Source organism: Desmodus rotundus, chromosome 8 (assembly GCF_022682495.2).
Source record: "Desmodus rotundus isolate HL8 chromosome 8, HLdesRot8A.1, whole genome shotgun sequence".
Classification (NCBI taxonomy): domain Eukaryota; kingdom Metazoa; phylum Chordata; class Mammalia; order Chiroptera; family Phyllostomidae; genus Desmodus; species Desmodus rotundus.
Genome location: NC_071394.1, coordinates 31,663,413 through 31,684,740, shown reverse-complemented (window position 1 = coordinate 31,684,740; position 21,328 = coordinate 31,663,413). Strand labels below are relative to the sequence as shown.

At 42.2% G+C, this 21,328-nt stretch overlaps 1 protein-coding gene across 3 annotated transcripts in view; it reads right to left on the bottom strand.

The window, feature by feature from the left end:
- Nucleotides 1-21,328, bottom strand: part of CDH17 (cadherin 17) — a 73,222-nt gene that overhangs the window by 16,259 nt on the left and 35,635 nt on the right. For all 3 annotated transcript variants that reach the window (XM_024572313.4, XM_045181733.2, XM_045181732.2), the window contains exons 4-12: nt 18,302-18,436; nt 17,305-17,443; nt 14,971-15,129; nt 14,666-14,865; nt 12,249-12,380; nt 11,781-11,931; nt 9,168-9,383; nt 5,622-5,698; nt 3,552-3,743 (exon numbers count right to left, since the gene is read on the bottom strand). In XM_024572313.4, the coding sequence (XP_024428081.2) occupies nt 3,552-3,743; nt 5,622-5,698; nt 9,168-9,383; nt 11,781-11,931; nt 12,249-12,380; nt 14,666-14,865; nt 14,971-15,129; nt 17,305-17,443; nt 18,302-18,436 (1,401 nt within the window). The remainder of the gene's footprint in view (nt 1-3,551; nt 3,744-5,621; nt 5,699-9,167; nt 9,384-11,780; nt 11,932-12,248; nt 12,381-14,665; nt 14,866-14,970; nt 15,130-17,304; nt 17,444-18,301; nt 18,437-21,328) is intronic.

Genomic DNA, 21,328 nt, shown 5'->3' with positions numbered 1-21,328 from the left:
TGGGTGGAGGGAGTATAAGGGGACTAAATGGAAAACATACATAAAGATTAAATAAATAAAAACTTAAAAAAAAAGAAATAAGCCAGTCAGAGAAGGACAAATGTTGTATGGTTCCTTTATATGAGGTGCCCAGAACAGCCAAAGGTACAGAAAAGGAAGCAGAATGGTAGCTGCCAAGAGCTATAGACAGAGGGAAAAGGGGAGGTGCTTGTTTGAAGGGACAGAGTTTTATTTATGCAAGACAAGAGAGTTCCAGAGATCCGGTACACCAAGGTGCAGAGACTTAACAACATTGTACTGTGCACTCTAAACTTTAGGCGGGTGGAGTTCATGTTTTTTACACAATTTTAAAAAGTGTAGTTTAAAAACTTAAAATAATTAACATGCTGGTTCAGACTCAATGGTAGTCCCCTGATAGCTAAATGAATAGGGAATTTATTTAAAACACCAAAAAAAACCCAACAAAACCCCAATATAAACACATATGTCTCCCATAGTAAGTACATATATCCTAGGGACAGTCTGTGTATCCTAATCCACACCTCAGGGTGGTTGTTGCTTTGCATGTGAAAGGTCCTAATCAGAGATGCACACTACAGGTCTTGAGTTAGCTCTGTCACAAGCAGCGCTGGTGAGTTTGTTGATCAGTAAAGTGGTCTTCCAGAGAGATTTTGTGATTTTAGTGGTTTTCAAGACATGCAGTTTGGTGCACGGAGTATAGCTCGCAGTCCTCACATGAACGTGAGTGTAAGCCTCTGGCCAGTCCAGCAGCTCACTCCCTGCAGAGTCCCAGGAGGCCTGTTCTGTCTGGGCTCACCTTTCTCCAGAATGCTGTTATCACAGTGCCCCAGGGACAGAGAGCAGGCCTTCACTAGCCTAAAGTACAAGCTGGATGATCGTGATGCTTGTTAACAATTGTAATAATTGAAAGAATTCAGTGATATAGTCAGTCAATATTTATTAACCCTCCACCACACGCCAGACACTTGGAATACAACCACAAACAAAATAAGGGTGTGATGAAGATTTTGGTCCGAGGCCTGCTCTATTGTAATGTACCCCCTCAAGGTTGTGGGGGTGGATACTTGTAGTCACTTGTAATCACTTGTAATCACTGACTTGCAATCACTGGAGTTACCCTCATGCCTCTAAAGATTCCCATCAGCCACAAATGGTCAAGTTAACTTAAGTCGATTCACAACAAGCTGCCGTGATAAAATTGGGAATCATCCATATGGAGTTGGCCAGGCCTCCATCTTCTTGTAGATCCCAGAGAGCTCTGGTCCAGGGCAGGATGGGAGATATGCTAACTGGAGCATCCGCTGCAAACTCTAAAGAATGCCCTTTTCTTCATCCTTTCCTCTTTGGTTCTTTTCCTCTGTGTAGAGAGCGCGAACCACAGGGTAAGTTGTGACGGCACCTTTTCCGAGTGTCACACTGACAGGATGCTAACGGCTTGAGTTGGTCCACACACAAACCCCCTGCTGAGACCCACTGAGGCCCATGGTCAGAGGTAATAATGGGATCGGAATTCTGCCATGGCCCCGGGGATTGCTTCTATCCATTTCTGTGAAATTACTCTGTTTTGTCTTTACTTCGGCTTTCTTTTACTCTGGTTGAAAACGTTTCTCAAGCCCTGGCCAGTTCGGCTCCGTTAGTTAGACTGTCGTCCCGCAAATCAGAAGGTCACAGGTTTGATCCCTGGTCAGGGTGCATATGAGAAGGCGACCAATGGATGTTTCTCTCTCCACCAATGTTTCTTTCCCTCCGTCTCTGCCTCTGTCTCTCTCTCCCTCCCTCCCTCTCTTCCTCTCTCTCTAAAAGAAAAAAAAATGTCCTTGGGGGAGGATAAAACAAAACAAAAGCTTTCCTCAAGAGCCTTTTTCTTTGCAGCCTCCAGTCCACTACACTGTAAACCTTCAGCATTCAGGTCTGCCGCAAGGTCTCTTGCTGTAACTCTGACCCCTTTTAATTCTAAATATGTTGGATGACACTGAGTGCTGCTTCCTATCGAGTCATCTGGAAAACCATTTAATGCTCTAAAGCAGGGGGCAGCCCATGAGCCGCACGCAGCCCAGGATGGCAATGAATGCGGCCCGACCCAAAATCATAAAGTTACTTAAAACATTATGAGATTTTTTTTGTGTGTGATTACGTGTCACAATGTATTTAATGCATGGCCCAAGACAACTCTTATTCTTCCAATGGGGCCCAGAGATGCCAAAAGGTTGGACACCCCTGTGTAAAGCATAGGTGAGGCAGCCACAGAGAAAAGGGTCAAGAGTCAGATGTACACAGTGCAGGGGTGGAAGTAGATCAGGAGAGGAATGGGCAGATCCTGTACAAGGAAGGAGATACTATGATATGCAAGCAAGGCTTTGGCTCCAGTCTGCCTACTCCTTACAGAGAGAGAGACAACGTAAGAGCCAGTGGGCTTAGCAATACCATAAAAGATGAAAGTAAGGGTGGGCAGAGAAGAAAGGACAACATGATAAACTTGTCTTTTAAACCTGGAAAGGGTATCTACCGATTTCTAGTCATTTTGAAAGAGGAATCTATGGCTGGCACTTTAGAATAAAAGGTCTACAGCCTAAATGGCTCCTAGGGTGCATCCAGTCTAACACCCCACATTTGCAAAGGGAGAAGGAAAGCCCTAAGCACACCCACCCATCCAGATTTAGCAAATAAAGATATAGAACACCTCATTAAATTTGCATTTCAGATAAACAATGAATAATTTTTTAGTGTAAGTGTAACAGTGGGGAGTTGTAACCCACCATTCTTTTGACGTTGTTTCTGTAAATGCTGGCTCTGACTAACATGTGGCTTATGGATAAACAGCACGCTTGTCTAAGAATCCTAGGAACTAACTTCAAAAGATACAGACTCTGCCCTTCAGGCATCCCAGCTCTGACAGACTTGCTGATTTTTAAGCGTGGAGTCAGGATGATGTGAAGCCAGGATGACGTGCACTGGGCCATCACTTGCCTTATTGGAATGGACTGTGCTTGTCTGCACGTAAAGAACTTTTCAAGCCCCTCCCCTTGATGTCTTTGCTCTTCTTTCCCTCTCCCTCCTTATAAAAACCTCTGCCTGCACTGAGATGTGAAATGGATGTTGAGACAAGAGTCCCCCATATTCCCAGGAAGACGGGCTTTGAGACATGAGGCCCCCATCTTCCAGGTGCTTGGCATCTGAATAAACCTCTTTCCTTTACATCAGCACCTGCCTCCCACGTATTGGCTTTTGAAGCTTCAGGTGGCTGGACCTGTGTTTGGTTACATAAGTATGTCCCATATATTACATGGGACATAAATACATATACTGAAAATTATTTACCCTCTGTTTTATGTATTTTGTATGGTAAAGGACAGACACAGAACTAGATTCCTGGCCTGTTGTCTTTCAGGAGGATAGGAATAACTGAGTACTCCAGGAGTCCATTGCCATGCCAGAGAGGTCACTGCTAATACATCCCTCTGCTTACACGTCCTTCAAATCCACAAAAAAGACATTGAAATCCACAAAAATTCCATTAAAAGGCCATTTACCTTTTTAATTATGACATATCCAGCGTTGGTCTGGGGATCTGTGTCTACCCCCAGGCGCCTCTCATCGTCTCCTTGTGTAATTCGATACAGGATTTTAGAACTCCCAGTAAAAGGCTCATCAGCATCCCTGGCCTGGATGGTTAGGATGGTGGACCCAATGGCTGTGTCTTCAGGAAGAGTTAGTTTTCCATACTAAGAAGGAAACCAGGGCAGGAGGCAGTGAGAAGTGCATTGTCACAAAGAATTGCCAAATGGCTAACTTGTCTGTTTAGCTTCAGAACAGACACAAGTCATAGTTTGCACCAATACTCACCGAGCACATTTTTCCTATTGATAAATATGTTGCAGTTGATTTTGACATCAGTCATATTCATAGACTAATAGCCATTATACCAAGAAACATAACATCTCAAAGAGCTGCTGGTATGATTCTAAAACAGATTCTCCCTCCAACATTCAATATATTTAGTAACTGTAATTACTATATTAGTGATAATATCAATAAATACTATATGTAGACTAATTCTAAGGTGACAGGTACTTTACATACATTATTTTAATTAGTGCCTGATCAACCGAGGACTAGTGGTTAAGAGCCTGAACTCTGGAGTCAAACAGCCTTGGTATGAATCCTATGCTTGCCACTTATTAGCAGGGTGACTTGAAGTAAGTTACCAAACATCTTTAAGTCTCAGTTTCATCTTCTGTCTAATGGAGGTAATAATAATAGAACTACTTCATGTTTGCTCTGAGGATTGAGAGATAACGCACGTAAAGCCCCTGTTGCCTGGCACATAGTAAGTACTCGATAAAGATAAGCAACAAGCCCTACTAAGTGGCTATATCATCATCTCATTTGACAGAGGAGCAAAGGAGTGGAGAGGTAAAACTCACCCAACACCACACCAAATTGGGTTTCATACCCATGTTTGTCTAACTCCAAAGCCTGTGCTCTCAGTCATTGGCCTAGATTGCCTCCCCGTCCCCACTGAAAATCCCTCAGATTGTTTCTCTGGGCATCACAATTTTAAAGACAGAAATAGCCAGGGTCCAGAGGAGACCACAGCAGTGAAGCAGCTGACTCATTCTCCTGAGCCCAGTTTGCCATCCCAAGCTCTGAAACTCCCAAAGCTGGTTTCTCACCTCCAATTTAAAACCACTGTCTCCAGGTAATACACGAAACTCCCAATACAAGGAAGGGAACACAGAGGCTGAAAAGCTAAGGTTCTATCTCCTGCTTGCTTTGCCTCACTGCCTGTTATACACACAAGTCACGTCCAGCCTCACCTCTCGCTGCCCTGAACCCTCGTATAAACTAATTCCCCTTCTTCACCACAGCCTTGTCCCTATTTTGATTTATGAACTTCATCACAGGGCTCTGGGCTGCCTCATAAGTGGCTTCAAACTAACTAGTCGAACAGGCTTCTCCCTGCTCCAGAATAAATAAACGGACACCTCCTTTTAAGGGGAGCAACGATAAAACCACCCCCAAGTTGGAAGTCCACTTTGACAATAAGTACACAGTTTCCTTGACGTCCTCAACTGGTCCTGCTTCTCCTGCTTTTTCCACCCATTTCCTAACTCTTGCAAATGTCCTGAGCACATATTTCTTTGGCTTAAGCCAGAGATCAGGTTTTTTCCTTCTTCTTTTCTCTTACTCAAATATTGCAAATATTAAACTTTTTACTAGAAATGCTGTTTGAAACCTAGCTTTAATCCATCGATTGTGCTACTACACACAAAATATATAATGATAAACGGCAAGTAGCAATTCCACTCTTTTCAATTCAATAAAGTTTGTGGTGGCAGCTTTTAAGCAGCCCTTGGGATAAATGAGCCGTTGGAAGAAGTTCATACACAGACTTTCCCAGATACCATAACAGTGAATGTTGTTATATTCCCACGAGAATTTCACTTAAGAAGGTGGCTGGGTGTGTTTCCAATGTATTAACTAAGGCTCCCTGTGAAATCTGGCATTTCACCTAACTACCGTCTTCCTGTGTCTTTATTCCAGAAGTCAGGATCAAGGAATGTGAACAAAGAAAAAGACAACAGGTGACAACTACTCACGTCTGACTTTTCAAAGATGGGGATCTCATCATTGATATCGATGACGTTGATTTGCACATGACAGAGGGTCTTGAAATCTGAAAATCAAAGTCATACCACAAACATTTTTCACTGAAAAATCACGCCTTAAAATCAGAAACCTGGGAGGAAAACATTGGCAAGAGAAGTGACAGCCATAGTCACAGTTTTGCTGTTGACACGCAGTTCGTGTGGAAATGGGACTCTCTGCTCCCCACCTGCGCCCACAAGCTGGCCACCACACGGAGGCTGAAGAAAGTCCTGAAAGAAGTTTCCTTGGGCTTTCCACTTCCCTTCCCTCTACCTGCCCCCTCCAGGGTAACGTTTGTTCCTGAGCAAGACTGTTCATTTTCCGTGAAGCAGACTCTTTTTTTGTAACTAGTGAAAGTTATGCAGTCTTTAAAGCCCAGAGCAAAACTATTCTTTCAGAAAGCCTGCCCTGAGCACCCCAGCCAGCTCTTTCCTTCTCTGAATATCCCAGCACTTACTGTCCCTCATCTCCTCTGCTCCCGTGGTGGGGAGGGTTACGGTGCCTGCTCCCTTTCCTCCAAGTATGGGAGTAAGTGGTACAATCAGTCCCCTTCAAAAGGCCTGACTGCCACGCTTGTGGAGGTAAGAGAGGGGCAGAGGGGGCTCATGGAACCCTGGGGAAATGACACTGGCTTTGAAGGACAGGTTTGCTAATTCAAAAACCTAGTCAGACACAGCAGTTTCAGCCTGGGTCCAAGGTGAGCATGGAGAGTGGGTGGGAATGGGGTGCCCAGGGAAACACTGAGAGTAAGAAACAACATCACGGGTTCTTTGTTGGGAGCACCGTCATGCTGCTGTAACAACCATGACTTACTGTATCATATAAACATTAAGGATCTGGGCTCTGGAGTCCCACTGTTCAAATTCTGCCTCTGCCACTTATCGGATGTGCTTGATTGTGTCACTCAAGGTTTTTGCAGCCCTCAGTCAGTTTAGGCATAAACTTTGCATAACAAAAAACTGAGGGTCTTGACATCATACAAATTGTTAGCACTCCCTAGGCACCAGGCACTATATTAAGTGCTTTCCCTTCATCACTCATTTTATCTTCATATTAACTTCGTGATGTGGGTAGTGTTATCATTCTCATTTAATTCACAAATGAGGAGGCCAAGGGATAGAGAAGTTAGGTAACCTGACTAAGGTCACACAACTAACTAGTGATGGGGCCAGAATTTAAACCCACGTGCCCCTTTTGTCCTCTACATGTGCTTCCCAGCCATCTCCCTGCTCTGTGTCTGGGAGGCCCACCTTACGGACTGCACCAATGGGCATTCTGGCCCTTTGGGTAACAGGTAGTTCTGCCAATAGGTGCACTGGCAGGAAGTGGGAGGAAGGGCAGGGGGGTGAAAGGTCTGGTGGGGTTCCCCATGCCCTCGGCCTTGTGTATAGTCTCAGGCACAGGGCTTGCCTCTTCCTGGAATGCTCCCCTCCCTCAACCCTTCATGCCTTAAGATTGTCACTGCCTGTTGGTTGCCCACAACCCTTACAAATAATTCCTCCTTTAAACTCTTGTGGTTACTCCTTTTGAGGGGGTGTCTATTTCCTGCTGGGATCCTAAGGAATATACTCGGGCAGTCTTACTTCAGAGCTCCTGCTCCAGGTACGTAAGCTTATTATAATTCAGGTGAAAATAAATGAATGTTGATTAAAGCTGGGGCTAGTCCCCAGAATATTTTCAGACAATGAGAATGGCCAAAGATTGTGGGGTCCCAGGTCCTGCACGCACTGGCTGCCTGCTCTGCACAAACCTCATTTGGACTAGCAGGGGGCCTCCAGGGTAATAAGCCCTCCCTGATTTTATGGAAAACTATTACAGCCTAGTCTCTAATTTTCTGTAGTGTATACTTGAATGTTTAATTCTTTCAACCCACAAACACTTATATTTATGTATGAATATATTTTATTATCTGGCCCAAATTTTCCGTAGATGTATTCATGTACATAGACAATATGTTATCTGATTTCCACTTTATGCCCTTACAGCCTTACATTGCTTCAAGTCCCCTTGCATTTGTACATGGGATTTCTTCCACCTCTTCCCGAAAGCCTGTCCTTTCTCTCCCTCCACTGAGGGACTCATTTCCTTTGCACACAACCTTGTACATGGGTCTTGCAATTTATTCATTCACATGTCCATCTCCTCTACCATGAGAGCTCCTTGAGGACAGGCAATGGGTCTTATTCACAGATGTATCCGATACCTTAAAGGTGTCTCAAACAAAGTGAATGCTCAGTAACTATTTGCTGTAAGAATGGGTGGCTATTGGTGTGAGATTGTTAATTTATCCAGATTTATTATATCCATTATCACTTTTGCTGTACCTCTTAACATAATGCTACACAAATATTAGACCCCCCAATATTTTCCAAATTACTTTCAAACATTCTGCATTGGAGGCCTATTAAACCCCAGTTTTCTTTAGTATATCAACATCCATATAAAAGAAAAAAATGTGAAGCACAGTGTGAAATGATGCCACTTCATCCACATACCTATATTGTCTGTGCCTCCTAGCACTCCTAGCATAACACTGACTGAACTACTTGTCAATCTAAGATTCAGTTCTAACTGAAAGAACAGTTCTTAACCTGGGAGTATGCATGCCCCTAAAATAAGTCTATCTCTGGACACGTCTATTTTCTGTGTCTGTGCACTTTTGTTTGAGAATGCATAGATTTCATCAGAGTCTCAAAGGGTCCTGTGACTCAATAAAAATAACCACTGGCTTTGACATTGTGTGAGGAATAGGGAAGAATGTCCTCTGATATTGTCAAATGGCTAACTAGGTGTTAATAGAAGAAGACAGAACTTCCCAAAAGATGCATTTTTCCTCCACCTTCATGTGGTAGAATCCTTTGTGTCTGAAAGGAAGAATTGGGAAATGCCATTAATTTTTTTGTTTATGATTATGGTGGCCATGACAACGTACCTTGCCAACCTCCAACAGCAGGGACATTCAGTGATGATGACCACGCTGCTGCACTCTGAAATCCATCACCACATTTGCACATTTGCCCTGCTTCCCATGGCTGCCCCCAGCCAGTGACTGCAGAAGGCAGGCATGCTAAGGTAGTTCCATTCTTGAGTATCATGGACTCCTTCAGCATCCAATTTTGGACTCCTCAATGACCTTGCCAAACTTTTCTTGGACTGCTCAATAGTCTATGACACTCCCACCAGCCTTCCTTCCCTGTCTACTTCTCTCGGGGTCAGCCTCGTATTATAGTCTGATGGTTCTCCCAGCTTTCTCTCTATCTCTCTCCATTTTTTTCGTATAGGCATTTCCCCTAATAAAATCCTTATACTCTTAATCCCCTTTACCTATCACTAATGCTGCCCGAGCTGCCACTTTGGACCAGCTGCCTCTGTGGTGCATGTGTGGTTCACATAGGAAGCACCCTTCTGCAATACACCCAGGCGTTAGGACATCCTAACACATCACACCTGCAAGGAAAACACGGATTTCCACTCTTGACAGCCAATGTGATACTGACCATTGTTGGACACCTCTACTGTCAGGTTGTACTGAGGGGAGTCTTGCTTCTTCAAGGACTGCTTGGCTAACTGGAACACCCCCGTGTAGGTCTGGACCAGGAAGAGTCCTTCTTTGGGGTACGGAGGGATTTGATCCACGATTCTGTACTGTAAAACACTGTTGACAGTGTTTGCTTCATCCATGTCATGGGCGGTAAGAGTCCCAATATCGCTAACTGTGCAGAAGGAAAGAAGGAAGTTTATCCATTGCAGGCTCTATTTAATTTATTAAAACTGGTTCCGCTGGATAAGCAGGTTCCTAGAAAGCTCTGTAAATAACTTTGAACAGCTGACCAAAGTTCTTAGAATTATTTTGGTTCTTCTAACCCTCTCCATGGTATAGTGTGTTGAATAGTGTATTAGCTTGATAAGGTCACCATTGCAAAGTACCACAGACTGGGCAGCTTTAACAACAGAAATTTATTTTCTCACAGTTTCTGGAAGCTAGATGTCTGAGATCAAAGTGTCAACAAGGTTGGTTTCTTCTGAGACCTTTCTCCTTGGTTTGTACATAGCTGTCAGATCCATGTGCCTTCACATGGCTCTTCCTCTACATGTCTGTGTCCAGATTTTCTCTTCTTGGAAGAACACCACATTAGTGATGAATTCAGAGTGTTGTATTCTATGGAACGTCTATTCTATATATGTAGTGTAAAAGAGGTACAAAACAGCCTGCCTTTTGGGAGGCTTATGGTCTAGCTCAGTAAAATACTAAATTTCATATATATATATATATATATATACATATATATATAAATACTAAAATAAATTTATTTTTTTCTCCTCTTTGATGTCTTATATTAACCAGAATCTGTGGGACTTATGTCCCAAGACTTAGGAATACCAACATTAATTCATATTAGATTAAGACCCACACTAATGACATTTTAACTTTATTTCTTTAAAAACCCTATCTCTAAATAATAGTAAGCTTTTGAGTTACTGGGCATTAGGATTTTATAATATGAATCTGGGGGAGGGGATCACAATTCAGCCAATAAAAATAGCATCCCACAAAAATTCAGGCTCACTCAAAACACGGGTGTGACCATATTTGGAAATAGGATCTTTGCAGATGTAAATAGTTAAGGATCTTGAGATAAAATTATCATGGATTTAGAGTGGGCCTTAAGTCTATACCATTAGTGTTTTTATAAGAAGACCCAAAGATGCACACACACAGAGGAGGAGGCTGTGTGAAGGAGACAGAGACTAGACTTATGCTGCCACAAGCAGCCCAGGAATGGCGAGAGCCACCAAAGCCAGAAGAGGCATGAAAGAACGCTCCCCTAGCAGGAACTCTGATTTCAGACTTTGGCCTCCAGAACTGTGAGAGAACAAATTTCTGTTGTTTTAAGCTACCAACTTTGTGGTACTTTGTTTGTTACAACCACCCTTGGATGCTAATGTACAAGGCAAATGGTGTAACTAAAGAAAGGCCCACTGTGGGTCACTTCTCAGCAACTTTATGGAACAATCGCAGAGACTGACTCCACCGCAGAGATAACACGGGGCAAAGGGCAGGCATGCATCCTCTCTGCCCTGCTGCAGTTTATGGCTCTCCGTATTTATTCTTGGGGGTGTTTCAGCGGGAGGGAGTTCCCAAAGTCGGAGGCTATGACTCAGTACCTCACCCACCTCTGGGTGAGGTCTGATAGGTTCTGGATCATCTTGCTTTGTGAAATGGGAATTGTGGGTTTCTCTATATGCAGCCTCAATCCCACCACAGGACTCAAACTTGAATATATCCCTTTCGTGGAGCTAGGCTTTACCCCCTCTCATATATCAATTGGCATCGACTGACTTATATGGAAACTTGGAGGATTTTCATTGAGAGGGTAGGGAACTCCTTGTTTGTCTATAATGGAGCTGGGCCCCTGTAGATATGGCTGATGGGTCTAGGAAGGGGGCACCCTGGGTCATAGAGCAGAGGAAATATGTATTTGGTACAGTAGCAGCTGCTATTTCTGACTCCATCACAACGAAGTCACTTTTGTGACAGAGATCTGCCTTGTCAAAAAAAAAAAAGTATCTGTGTGCTGGAATGAAAGTGTCTCACTAAATTCTGTGATCCTTTGGTGTTGGAGCTGCCATGCTCTGGACTTTTCGCCAAAATGAGTGAGCATAACAAAGAGGACACTGTGCTTCTCGCACCACACAGTGTGTCCTTCCTGTCAGGGAACTATGAGGCTGTTGACGGAGTGACTGGGGGAATTCCAGTAGAAGGTGCCACTCAGTGTGACTACAGTGTTTTGTGGATGAGTCAGAAGTGAGAGGAGTGCCATGTCTCTGAGTGACAAAGGCCAGGAACAAGCAGGGGCAGGAAGTGTGGTAGCAGTGGTGATGGTGGTCATAAAAGCTCCAATTTAAGGACACTACCCAGGTAGTAATCGAGCCAGAATACTGTGGCTGTGCAAGTCTCAAGGTGCACTGAACCTCTGTACTGTGCTAGACATGGACAACTGATCACTGATCAGATTTACTGTCCTCTTTTTACAAGCCAGGGAGGAGAAATGGATTACCAAGTTATAAGAAAGATGGTTACACAGCTTTGAATAGCTCTCATTTCTTACCTACTCCTTCATTCTCCTGGACCTCAAATACAGTCGCTGTGGGTGGACACGTAGGTGGATTATCATTAATGTCTTTAACTTTCACAAAAATGTCCAGTGGCATTGCAAGAGGTTTTCCAAGCTCATCCTTTGCAACTGCATAGAAAACATACTACGACAGGAAGATCAGAGTTAAGACACGACTCCATCGTTGCCTTGCAAAGGCAGAGAAAATGATTGTTTTCATTTTATTTCATGTACCCCCTTATTTTCCATTTACTTAGGACTGGGAAATGAGAAAAAAATAAAATGGGTCAAATTTGTGGGGATATTATCATATCTTTGAGAGCAAGAGCTAGCATACTGGGGTCAGAACCCAGTTTGGGGATTTTTGTTACTGTTTTTAAGTAAGATCTTTTCTGCTCTCAGCTCTCCATGAGTACAGGACTTCGTCTTGTCGCCTGTGAAACTCCTCCCAGTTTTACTCACCGAATCCTTTTCTTCTCTGTCCAAGGGCTGAGTCACATAAATGTTTCCTTCCTGATCAATTGAAAATGGGAATCTTGGCAGCTTCTCTTTTTCAACTAAGGAGTACTGTGCACCTGGCTCATTCCACTGCACCTGCAGGGCCAAAGCAAGTCGTAAGGAGAGAGACATCTGCACCCAGAGAACTGGAGAGGGAATGAACAATTTTCTGGTTCTCCATGTGAAGCTTCCGACAACCTTGTTTATATGTCTGTGGGTTCTTATAACTACTGAATTACATTTTTTCACTTTCAACCTAAAATGAGCCTTTTTTTCCCTATCTTACTAAATTATGTTGCTCCAAAAAAAGCACGTATGAGATATTTTTCTTCTCTAAAGCAATTTTTTGTGTATGTGAACCCTCTAAAGAGTTTGGGTGGTCACTATTTTGGAAGTCTGACTGTGGAAACTTCATGTCCGTAAAATACCAACCTAAGAAACAAAATCTGCTTTGTAGCTGCCATTATCTGAGGACTAAGCCATGATATATGATGAGCTTCGAAAACTCACCAATGAAGATAAGAGCAAAGAAGACACTTTAAACTCTTCTCCATGCTAGTATTTCAGTAAGATGAATGATACATAAATAAAGCACATTCCTTCCCTAAATATTTAGTCCTAAAGACTTCGGGGATTAAGAATAATTGCCAACTCCTTGTGGTGTTCTGTAAACAATGTGGCAAAATAAATAAAGTCAATACCAAGTCCACTCTACTTTCTACAGAGTTTGGTCTCTAAACCAAAGGGTTAGCACATGCCACACCCAATTCTAAACACTTTTATCTATTATCTCATTAAATGCTCAAAAGCCCTATGATGTAGATACTATCATTATCCCCATTCTACAAATGAGGAAACCAGGGCACAAAAAGTTTAAGTGATTTGCCCAAATTGCTTAAGGTCCTACAGCCATTTGAAATTGCCACACTAAATTGTTCTCTCAGAGCAGCCTGGGAAGGGTATCAAGGGAGCACCATTGTCCCCTACCAGTTATTTAAACACTGCCCTCTGTCCAAGCCAAAAACCACGTTCCTGGGCCTAAGTGAGTGCTCCTTCTGCCCTAAAAACTCAGTCTTGAGTTCTCCTTTCTTGAGCTGTTCACCTGCACTCTTCTTTCCGTGTTTCCAGACACCCACACCACTTCCCCAGGCCTGGGTATTGGATGCAGCACCCCGGAATCTCCTTTCCTTGACAGGCCCGAGAGCAAGCAAGCATACTCTTTCTTTTCAGCATTTACAAATCCTTACGGGGATGACCTGAATAACAAACAGGAAGGCTGTAGTAAAGGCCCCATCTGCACTCGCCATGGAGGTGAGTCCTGACGCAACTTCTCAGCTGGCAAAGCAGAATAACTGTTGCTTTCGTTCTTTTTCCCCCAAATGGTGAAGTTCATTAATTCAACATTCAATAGATAAAAATTCTTTTAGGTTATACAATAGACATGGGGCGGACCATTCCAGGGTCCCTTAATACCGATGGTGTTATTTACAAACAAGCTGAGAAGAACCACAGACTGGGACCTACTCATAACGTTAATACCTGTTACCCACTTTCACAGACACGGCCTTTGGTTAATCTCCACAGCAATCCTTAGAGGTGTTATAATCTCCATTTCATTGTTGAGAGGTTGGGGTGCAGAATAGTTAAATGACTCATTCTATGACCAATCATTCAAGTAATGGAGCAAGGACATGGTTTTGGTCTTCTGCTTCCAAATCCAGTGCTCTCTCACTAGCACACCGCTTTCATGTCAAGGAACCTTCTGATCTTCCAGAAAAGATCGGATCTGGGTGGAGCTCAGAGGGTATTTACAGGAGCTAAGGGAGGAGGTGAGAGCACCGGCCACAGAGGTGGGAGGGGGGAGCTTGTGAATGGAGAGCAGAGGCACACAGAGGAGATGGAGTTGGGGGAGGGTTGTCTCCAAAGGTGAAGGTTATCTACTCAACTCTTAACTCTTGGCCAGTTCTGTCTATGTCCCTCAGCCTATGATGAGATGTCTTCTGGAAAGGAATTCTTCCCACAAGAATAAGAATACGTGCATATGATGTGTACACCATGTGCAACCCACTCTAGTGCAGCCATATTCCAGACTACTGACAGGGAACAAGAAGCATCAATTGTATCTAGGGAATCTTGAACCTTGGACTAAGCTCTCTTTTTTAAAGATATACACACACACACACAATTTGGTGAAGCCCAGAATTTACCCATGATAGTAAACTCCAGAGACTTGGAGCCAGAGACTTTGTCGATTTAGTTTGCTTTATAATTATGCTATGTAAAAATGTACACAATAAATGTATCTGTGAAGACCATGAGGGTGAGCTCCTACAAAGTGAGGCCATTTATCTAGTGGGCTGTAGGTATTCCTTAGGCACTACCTGAGTGATTTTGATGGGGTGAGGATCCGTCGAGTTTTCTACGATCTCGACAGGTTCTGGTGCTTTCCAAATATTCTCCTTCACCGTAATAACCACAGGTACACTGTCACTGAAAGAATTCCCAGGCTGGTCTCCCATGTCCTTCACTGAGACCACCAGATTATAGGAAGGATTCTTAACGGGATCCAATTCCTGAGATCCTATGGAAAGTAGAAATAACAGAAAAGGAAATGTCTCTGAAGCTGACACAGATCTAGGTCCCTTTTTTGACTCAGTCGGCCCTCTAAGGGCATCACCTGACTTACCTGCCCAGGTAAGTGATATTGCCCCTGTTTTGTTGTTTATCTGAAAGTACATGACATCATTGACCTTGGGAAGCTGCATGACAATCTGGTAAGTAAGTTGGCCGTTGGGAGTGGCTGGATCATCCAGGTCTGTAGCATTGACATACATAAAAGGCTTTCCTATTGAACAAAACATACCCAGAAAAAAAAGATGTGAATTGAAACCAAAATGAACCACGGCCACTTTGGCCTTCTAAGAGCCAGAGATAGAATGGGGAAGATGCCATAATTCATATCGGTGGGGAAATAAATCTTTCTTCTGCTTCCTTCCGCTAGGATGGGGTTTCTCAAAGTATGGACCAGGGACTTCTAGGGATCTCTGAGACTTTTTAGGGTCAATGGGTCTAAACTCATGCACATGTAAAAAATAATCCACTCAAAGCATTAGTTCAGTGGATTTCAGTGAAAAGGAGTACCAAAAAAGGCGGGGTGGAGGGCATTGATGTGGTTCCAGATTCCAGACTGTAACCAGCCTTTAAGAAACCACCACTTGCTGCAGTCTAGGTGTAGTATAAAAGAAGAGCCATAGTTATCTGAAAATGCAATAGCAATATTCCTCCCTTTTCCAACCACGTATCTGTGTGAGGCAAGTTTTTCTTCAAATGCTTCAACCAAAACAGCATATAGCAACAAAACAAGTGCAGAAACAGACACGAGAATCCAAAGGTTTTCCATTCATTCAGACAGTGAAGAGATTTTCAAAGATTAAAACAATGCCATTATTCTTAATAATTCTTTTTGTCTTTAAAAGTATAGATTTTATTAAAATGCTTATTATTCTAAATTAATAAATATTCGAAGTCTCTCAGCTTTCCTTTCTAATATGGTAAGTACTGGTAGATATAACTAGTGCTGTACTGGAGCCAATTTGTGAGAGCTAGTTGTTGACTTTCCAGAATTCTGGTGAGCCAATGGTTAACACCACTGGTAACTTGAAACAGGCCATGGTAGGAATATTTTTACCACAGAAATTAGTAAACACTACAAGCAGGGCTTTTCCCCCCAGAGAGACAGCTGTTATACATTACCAGCATCCCTTTGGATGTAACCCACATAACACCACCGGATATATCCAAAAGTTCTTTGGAGTCCTTAATAATTTTTTCTTAATTTAGCCCCTGGCTGTATTTTATTTTTTAATTATTTTTATTGTATTTTTTCCCATTACATTTATCCCCCTTACACCTCCCTCCCCACCCTGCAATCACCACACTGTTGTCCATGTCTGCGAGTCCTTTTTCCTTTTTGCTCAATCCCTCTACCCCCTAACCCCTACCTCCCCCCATAGCTGTCTACCTGCTCTCTATGAATCTGTCCCTATTTTGTTTGTTAGGGAAAGACAAGAGCCCTGAGACCAAAAAGTTGGAGAACAACTACTCTAGAAGATTCCACTGATGAAGAGAGGAAGGAGAAGACATGGAAGATTCTTGGTTAGCAGAGCTTGTTAGAGAGTCTTTGGTATGACATTTCAGGGACAGAGACAGTGAAATTGCTCTACATAATGAAGTGTAAGGAATACTTTTCCTGCGTTATTGGAAGTGGGTGTTAAAGAATGAGAGAGAAGATTCAGTAGCATAGAGGGAAACTCAACAGTGAGTTGATGGAAATGGCCAAGAGTCTTAAGTCTAGTATTCATGTTTATTTTGTGCACTGTTATAATGTAATGCTCCTTCACCTGCTCAAATCTTTAGCAAAGCCTGTGGCATACACCAGTGCCTTGGTGAGAGGCTTTTGTGGAAGTAAAGGGTAGGAGCATAGCAAATGGATCAGTCATAGCTAGGATTGGAAGTAAGAGAAGGAAAAGAGATGGGGGCCAATAGTGACCATGTGAATGTGAGATTCCTGGGAGGATGTGGGAAAGTGAGCTCACCTTTCCAAAGTATTTTAAAATGGATAGAGCTCTATAGCGTTCTAAAGGTCACCCTAGTATAGTGGTTCTCAACCAGGGGTGATCTCCCTCCACCCCGCCCTGGGAACATTTGGCAATGTCTGAAGACATCTTTGTTGTTACAACTTAGAAGTAGGTGTTGCTACTGACATCTGGCGAGCAGATGTCAGGGATGCTGCTAAACATCCTATAATGCATATAACAGCGCCTGACTGAAAAAAAAAAAAAAAGATTATGGAGCCCAAGATCTCAGTGGAGTCAAGGTTGAGAAGCCACACTCTAGAGCAATAGGGATGAGATAGGGTGCTTAATGAGTGATAGCTGCAGCTGTTAGCCACACAACTCTGCCCCTTCTGCCTCATACCCTTCGGTCTCTCCATAAATGCTTCCAGGCTCCTGCCTGTTACCTGGGCGAGAATTCTGTCTTACTGAGCCTTCATATTTTGACTCGAGAAATGTGGGTTGATTGTCGTTGATATCCTTCACATCTATTGTGATGGGAACTGGGCCTTCCACTGTAGCTCCATTAGCATCCAGGGCTGAGACCTGATGCAGAAAGGGAAAGGAAACTACCTTGGTGAATTTGGACTTCATATTACACAACAAAAGTCATCTGAGGGAAACTAGAGTTCAAAGAACCAATACCTGATAGCTGTAGGGGAGAAACATACCCATAAAAGCCCAGATTGGGAGCTGCTAAAATAAGGGCCTTCTTCATTAAACCTGAATTATCATGACTGTTTTTCCAGTGGTGGGTTATGATGGACACTGGACACGATTCTTTTCTAAATAGCTAGAGTCAGCGAAATAAGAACACTTTGAACCTGAGGCTATAGAAGTTCCATGTCCTCTTACAGAAGCATTTTAAGGGTTGACCTGCAGATCCAACAATAGAAGTTATCAGACAGAAAGGTTTTGGCTTGTTCTTCCCCCTCCCCCTCCCACAATTAGCTGTCTATCACACCTGCATATTCAAATACCAAACACGAAAACTGACCATTTGTTATTTCTGCTTCCTGCAAGGGCCAAAGAAGCTCTGTCCCAGCACTGCCGCTGCCTTCTTTGTGGATCCAGAGCCCACACAACAGACACAGGCAGATAGCAGAGAAGTGTTGGCTTGGTTTTGATCCAGGTGCCTGAGCATACCATACTTGAGTAAGTAATGCTATCTGAGGGCCTTGACAATGTAATTTGGGTTGCTATGATCAAAAAGCCTAAGGAAGAGGAGACTTTTGCCATACCCCTGTGTACTTGATAAAAAATGGACAGGTTTGCAAGCATGCCTTTAATGTCAGAAGGGACCTAACAGGCTTCTCTGTGCACGGGGTGAAGGTGCCAGTGGTACTTCCAGGACAAAGGATGATCAGAAAGGTTGGTAGATGACTTTTTCTGGTCTCGACTCACCTGAAGCTTGTGAACAGCTCTTGTTTCCCTGTCCAGAGCTTTGGTGTGATACAGAAGACCGTCTGGCTCTATCTGAAAGATTCCGTCTGTCTCCCCAGTTAGTTTGAAAGTCACAGCAGGGGGATGGGCCTTAAACTGGGGAAAAGCAAAAGTTAGATGAGGTTGTAAGAAAAAACAATGTTGTAGAATTTGTAGACAGTCACCAACTTCAGGTAACATTTTCATTTGTACAATCACTAATTAAGAAGTTACGAGCTTTTAAAGTGATACATTCTAAAAGATTGCTTGAACATTAACTAACATTCAAAATACTTTTCCTTCTAGAAACAATGTATGACATACTTTAATATGTTGACAAAAGTGAATAGTTTAAATTGTAACTGGAGCTAGATGAGATTTTTCTGGGGATATCTGAAAGCTATAACATTACTAACTTCTAAGAAATATTTAAAAGGGTAGCTTTATGGCTATGATTAAAAAGACATCATTTATTATTTCTAAGCATTGTGACAATGATTAAGATATATTTTAATATTAAGGGAAACAATTTAAAAGTGATTGTAACTTCACAAGATTCTATATGACAATCTCTTAATTACTTTTCAGAAGTACAGAAAATATCAACTATAGACAAAGCTATAGTACTATTTTAAATTTTAGAGTTTTTTAAATTTTTATTGTTCAATTACTTTCAATACTATTTTGTATTGGTTTCAGGTGTACAGCCTAGTGGTCAGACAACCATAGACTTTACACAGTGTCTCCCCTAATATTTCCAGTACCCACCTGGCACCATACATAGTTATCACAATATTATGGAAAAACTATAGCACTTTTAAGACTACAAGAATAGAAAGTTTCCAGAAAATAAAACAGGTATAAAAGTTGTTCAACCTCAATAATAATTGTTACTACATTTCATATATTTTTATTAACAAATTGAAAAATCAATAATAGCATATGTTTTGGGATATTATAAAAGATGTAAAGAAACATATATTATTGATGGAAATGTAAATTAGCACAATCCTTTTGGAAATAACTTGAGGCATAAAATAAAGTGTTTGTAGCCCTTGATAGCAAAAAGAACTAAACAACATTATACTAAGGAAATATTTTTAAACAGTCAGCTACACAGTTGTAGTATAAGTACACTTATTTATAATACCAGTAAAGTGGGCAATGCATAAATGGTGAAAAAGAAAGATGATAAAATTATTATAGTACATAAATTTGATAGAATTTTAATCATTAAATTATTTATTCTACAAATTATGAAGGACCATAAGAAATAATGCTATGATGTAAAGTAATAAAAGGAGAATATAAGAATAAATCTAGACTATGATTATAACAGTATCAAAAGTATACATGTCAGTGGGCAAGAAATGGAACTTTAAAAAACAGTTGATGTGATAAGTGGGTAGGACTGTGAGAGAAGAAGATTTTTTGTGCAATTATTTTCTTATTGATCTTATGTTGTTTATATAATAAATATAAATGTTATTATTTTGCATTTTAAGTTAAAGACCTGTACATCAGTGGGAAACGTGAAGTAAGGATCTGCAAAAAAACTCTTCCTTCAAAAAAGCAGTAAAAAACTGGCAAGAAATGTAAATATCAGAACTAAATGTTTGTAAAATCCAAAAACGTGCTTAAGAAAATTACTACTAGTAAGAACTAAGCTTTGTGGTTATTTTGAGTTGTCCTAATTTCGTTGCCCTTTCTCAAGATATGTAGTAGCCTTGAAAACTAACAGCCTTACAACCGTAATACCCGGAGGGGACAAAGGAAGTCCAACAACCAAGGACTTAAAGAAACATTCATCCAGACTGGTAAGAGGGGCAGAGGGGGGCAGCCAATGGAGAGGATGTGGGGCAATGTGGTGGACCACCCATGCGAGGCGGCAGCTGACGAACCAGGTGGTCCCATGTTCATGTGCGGATAAGCCAGGAGGAACAACTGGGGAGCAAGACAGACCACAAAACACAGGGTTTCAGCACAAGAAACTAAAGATGCAAAACCTCTGGCTGGAAAAATCTGTGGGGGTTGTGGTGATGGGAGAAACTCCCAGTCTCACAGGAGAGTCCCTAGGAGAAGCCCACAGTGTCCTAAAATGTACACACTCACCCATCTGAATAAGCACCTGAAAGGGCACAATCCACTTGTGGGAAGCAGGGGACGTGACGGAAAGTGGAGTGAGAGCTGAGCAAGTGGCACTGTTCCCTCTCTGAACCATCCCCAACAGGCAACACCACAACGCAGTGAGTGAAGAGGGTTGCCCCGCCCTGGCCAATACCTAAGGCTCTGCTCTTTACAATGTAACAGTTGTGAAACAAAGAAATATGGCCCAAATGAAAGAACAGATCAAAACCCCAGGAAAAGAACTAAGTGATGAAGAGATAGACAGCCTATCAGATGCAGGGTTCAAAACACTGGTAATCAGGATGCTCACAGAAATGATTGAGTTCAGCCCTGGCTGGTGTAGCTCAGTGGATTGAGAACAGGTCTCTGAACCAAAGGGTTGCTGGTTCCATTCTCAGTCAGGACTCATGCCTGGGTTGCAGGCCACGTCTTCAGTAGGAGGTGTGCAAGAGGCAAACACATTGTTGTGTCTCTCCCTCTCTTTCTCTTTTAGTAGTACATTCGAAAAGGATGGATTTTATGGTATATGAGCTATATCTCAATGCAAAGCAAAAAGAAAAAAATGACCTATCTCAGATTTGCATCATACTGTCTTATGATCTGGAAGCCCCTGACAGTACTAAGCTGGGGCTAGTTGAAAATCTTTAGTGAAAAAAGTTTGTAGCTATTTGATTCTTTCTTTCTTTCTTTCTTTCTTTCTTTCTTTCTTTCTTTCTTTCTTTCTTTCTTTCTTTTTTTTTTTTTTTTGGAGGATATGTTAATAACCCAAGGATCAGCCTCATGGAGTACTGAGCTTGCTTTGTGCCACCCTAACTCCAGGCAAAAATATTGGGATGACAAAAAAGTCTATTACGTTTTTTTCTGTACAATGGCTCTAGTAGT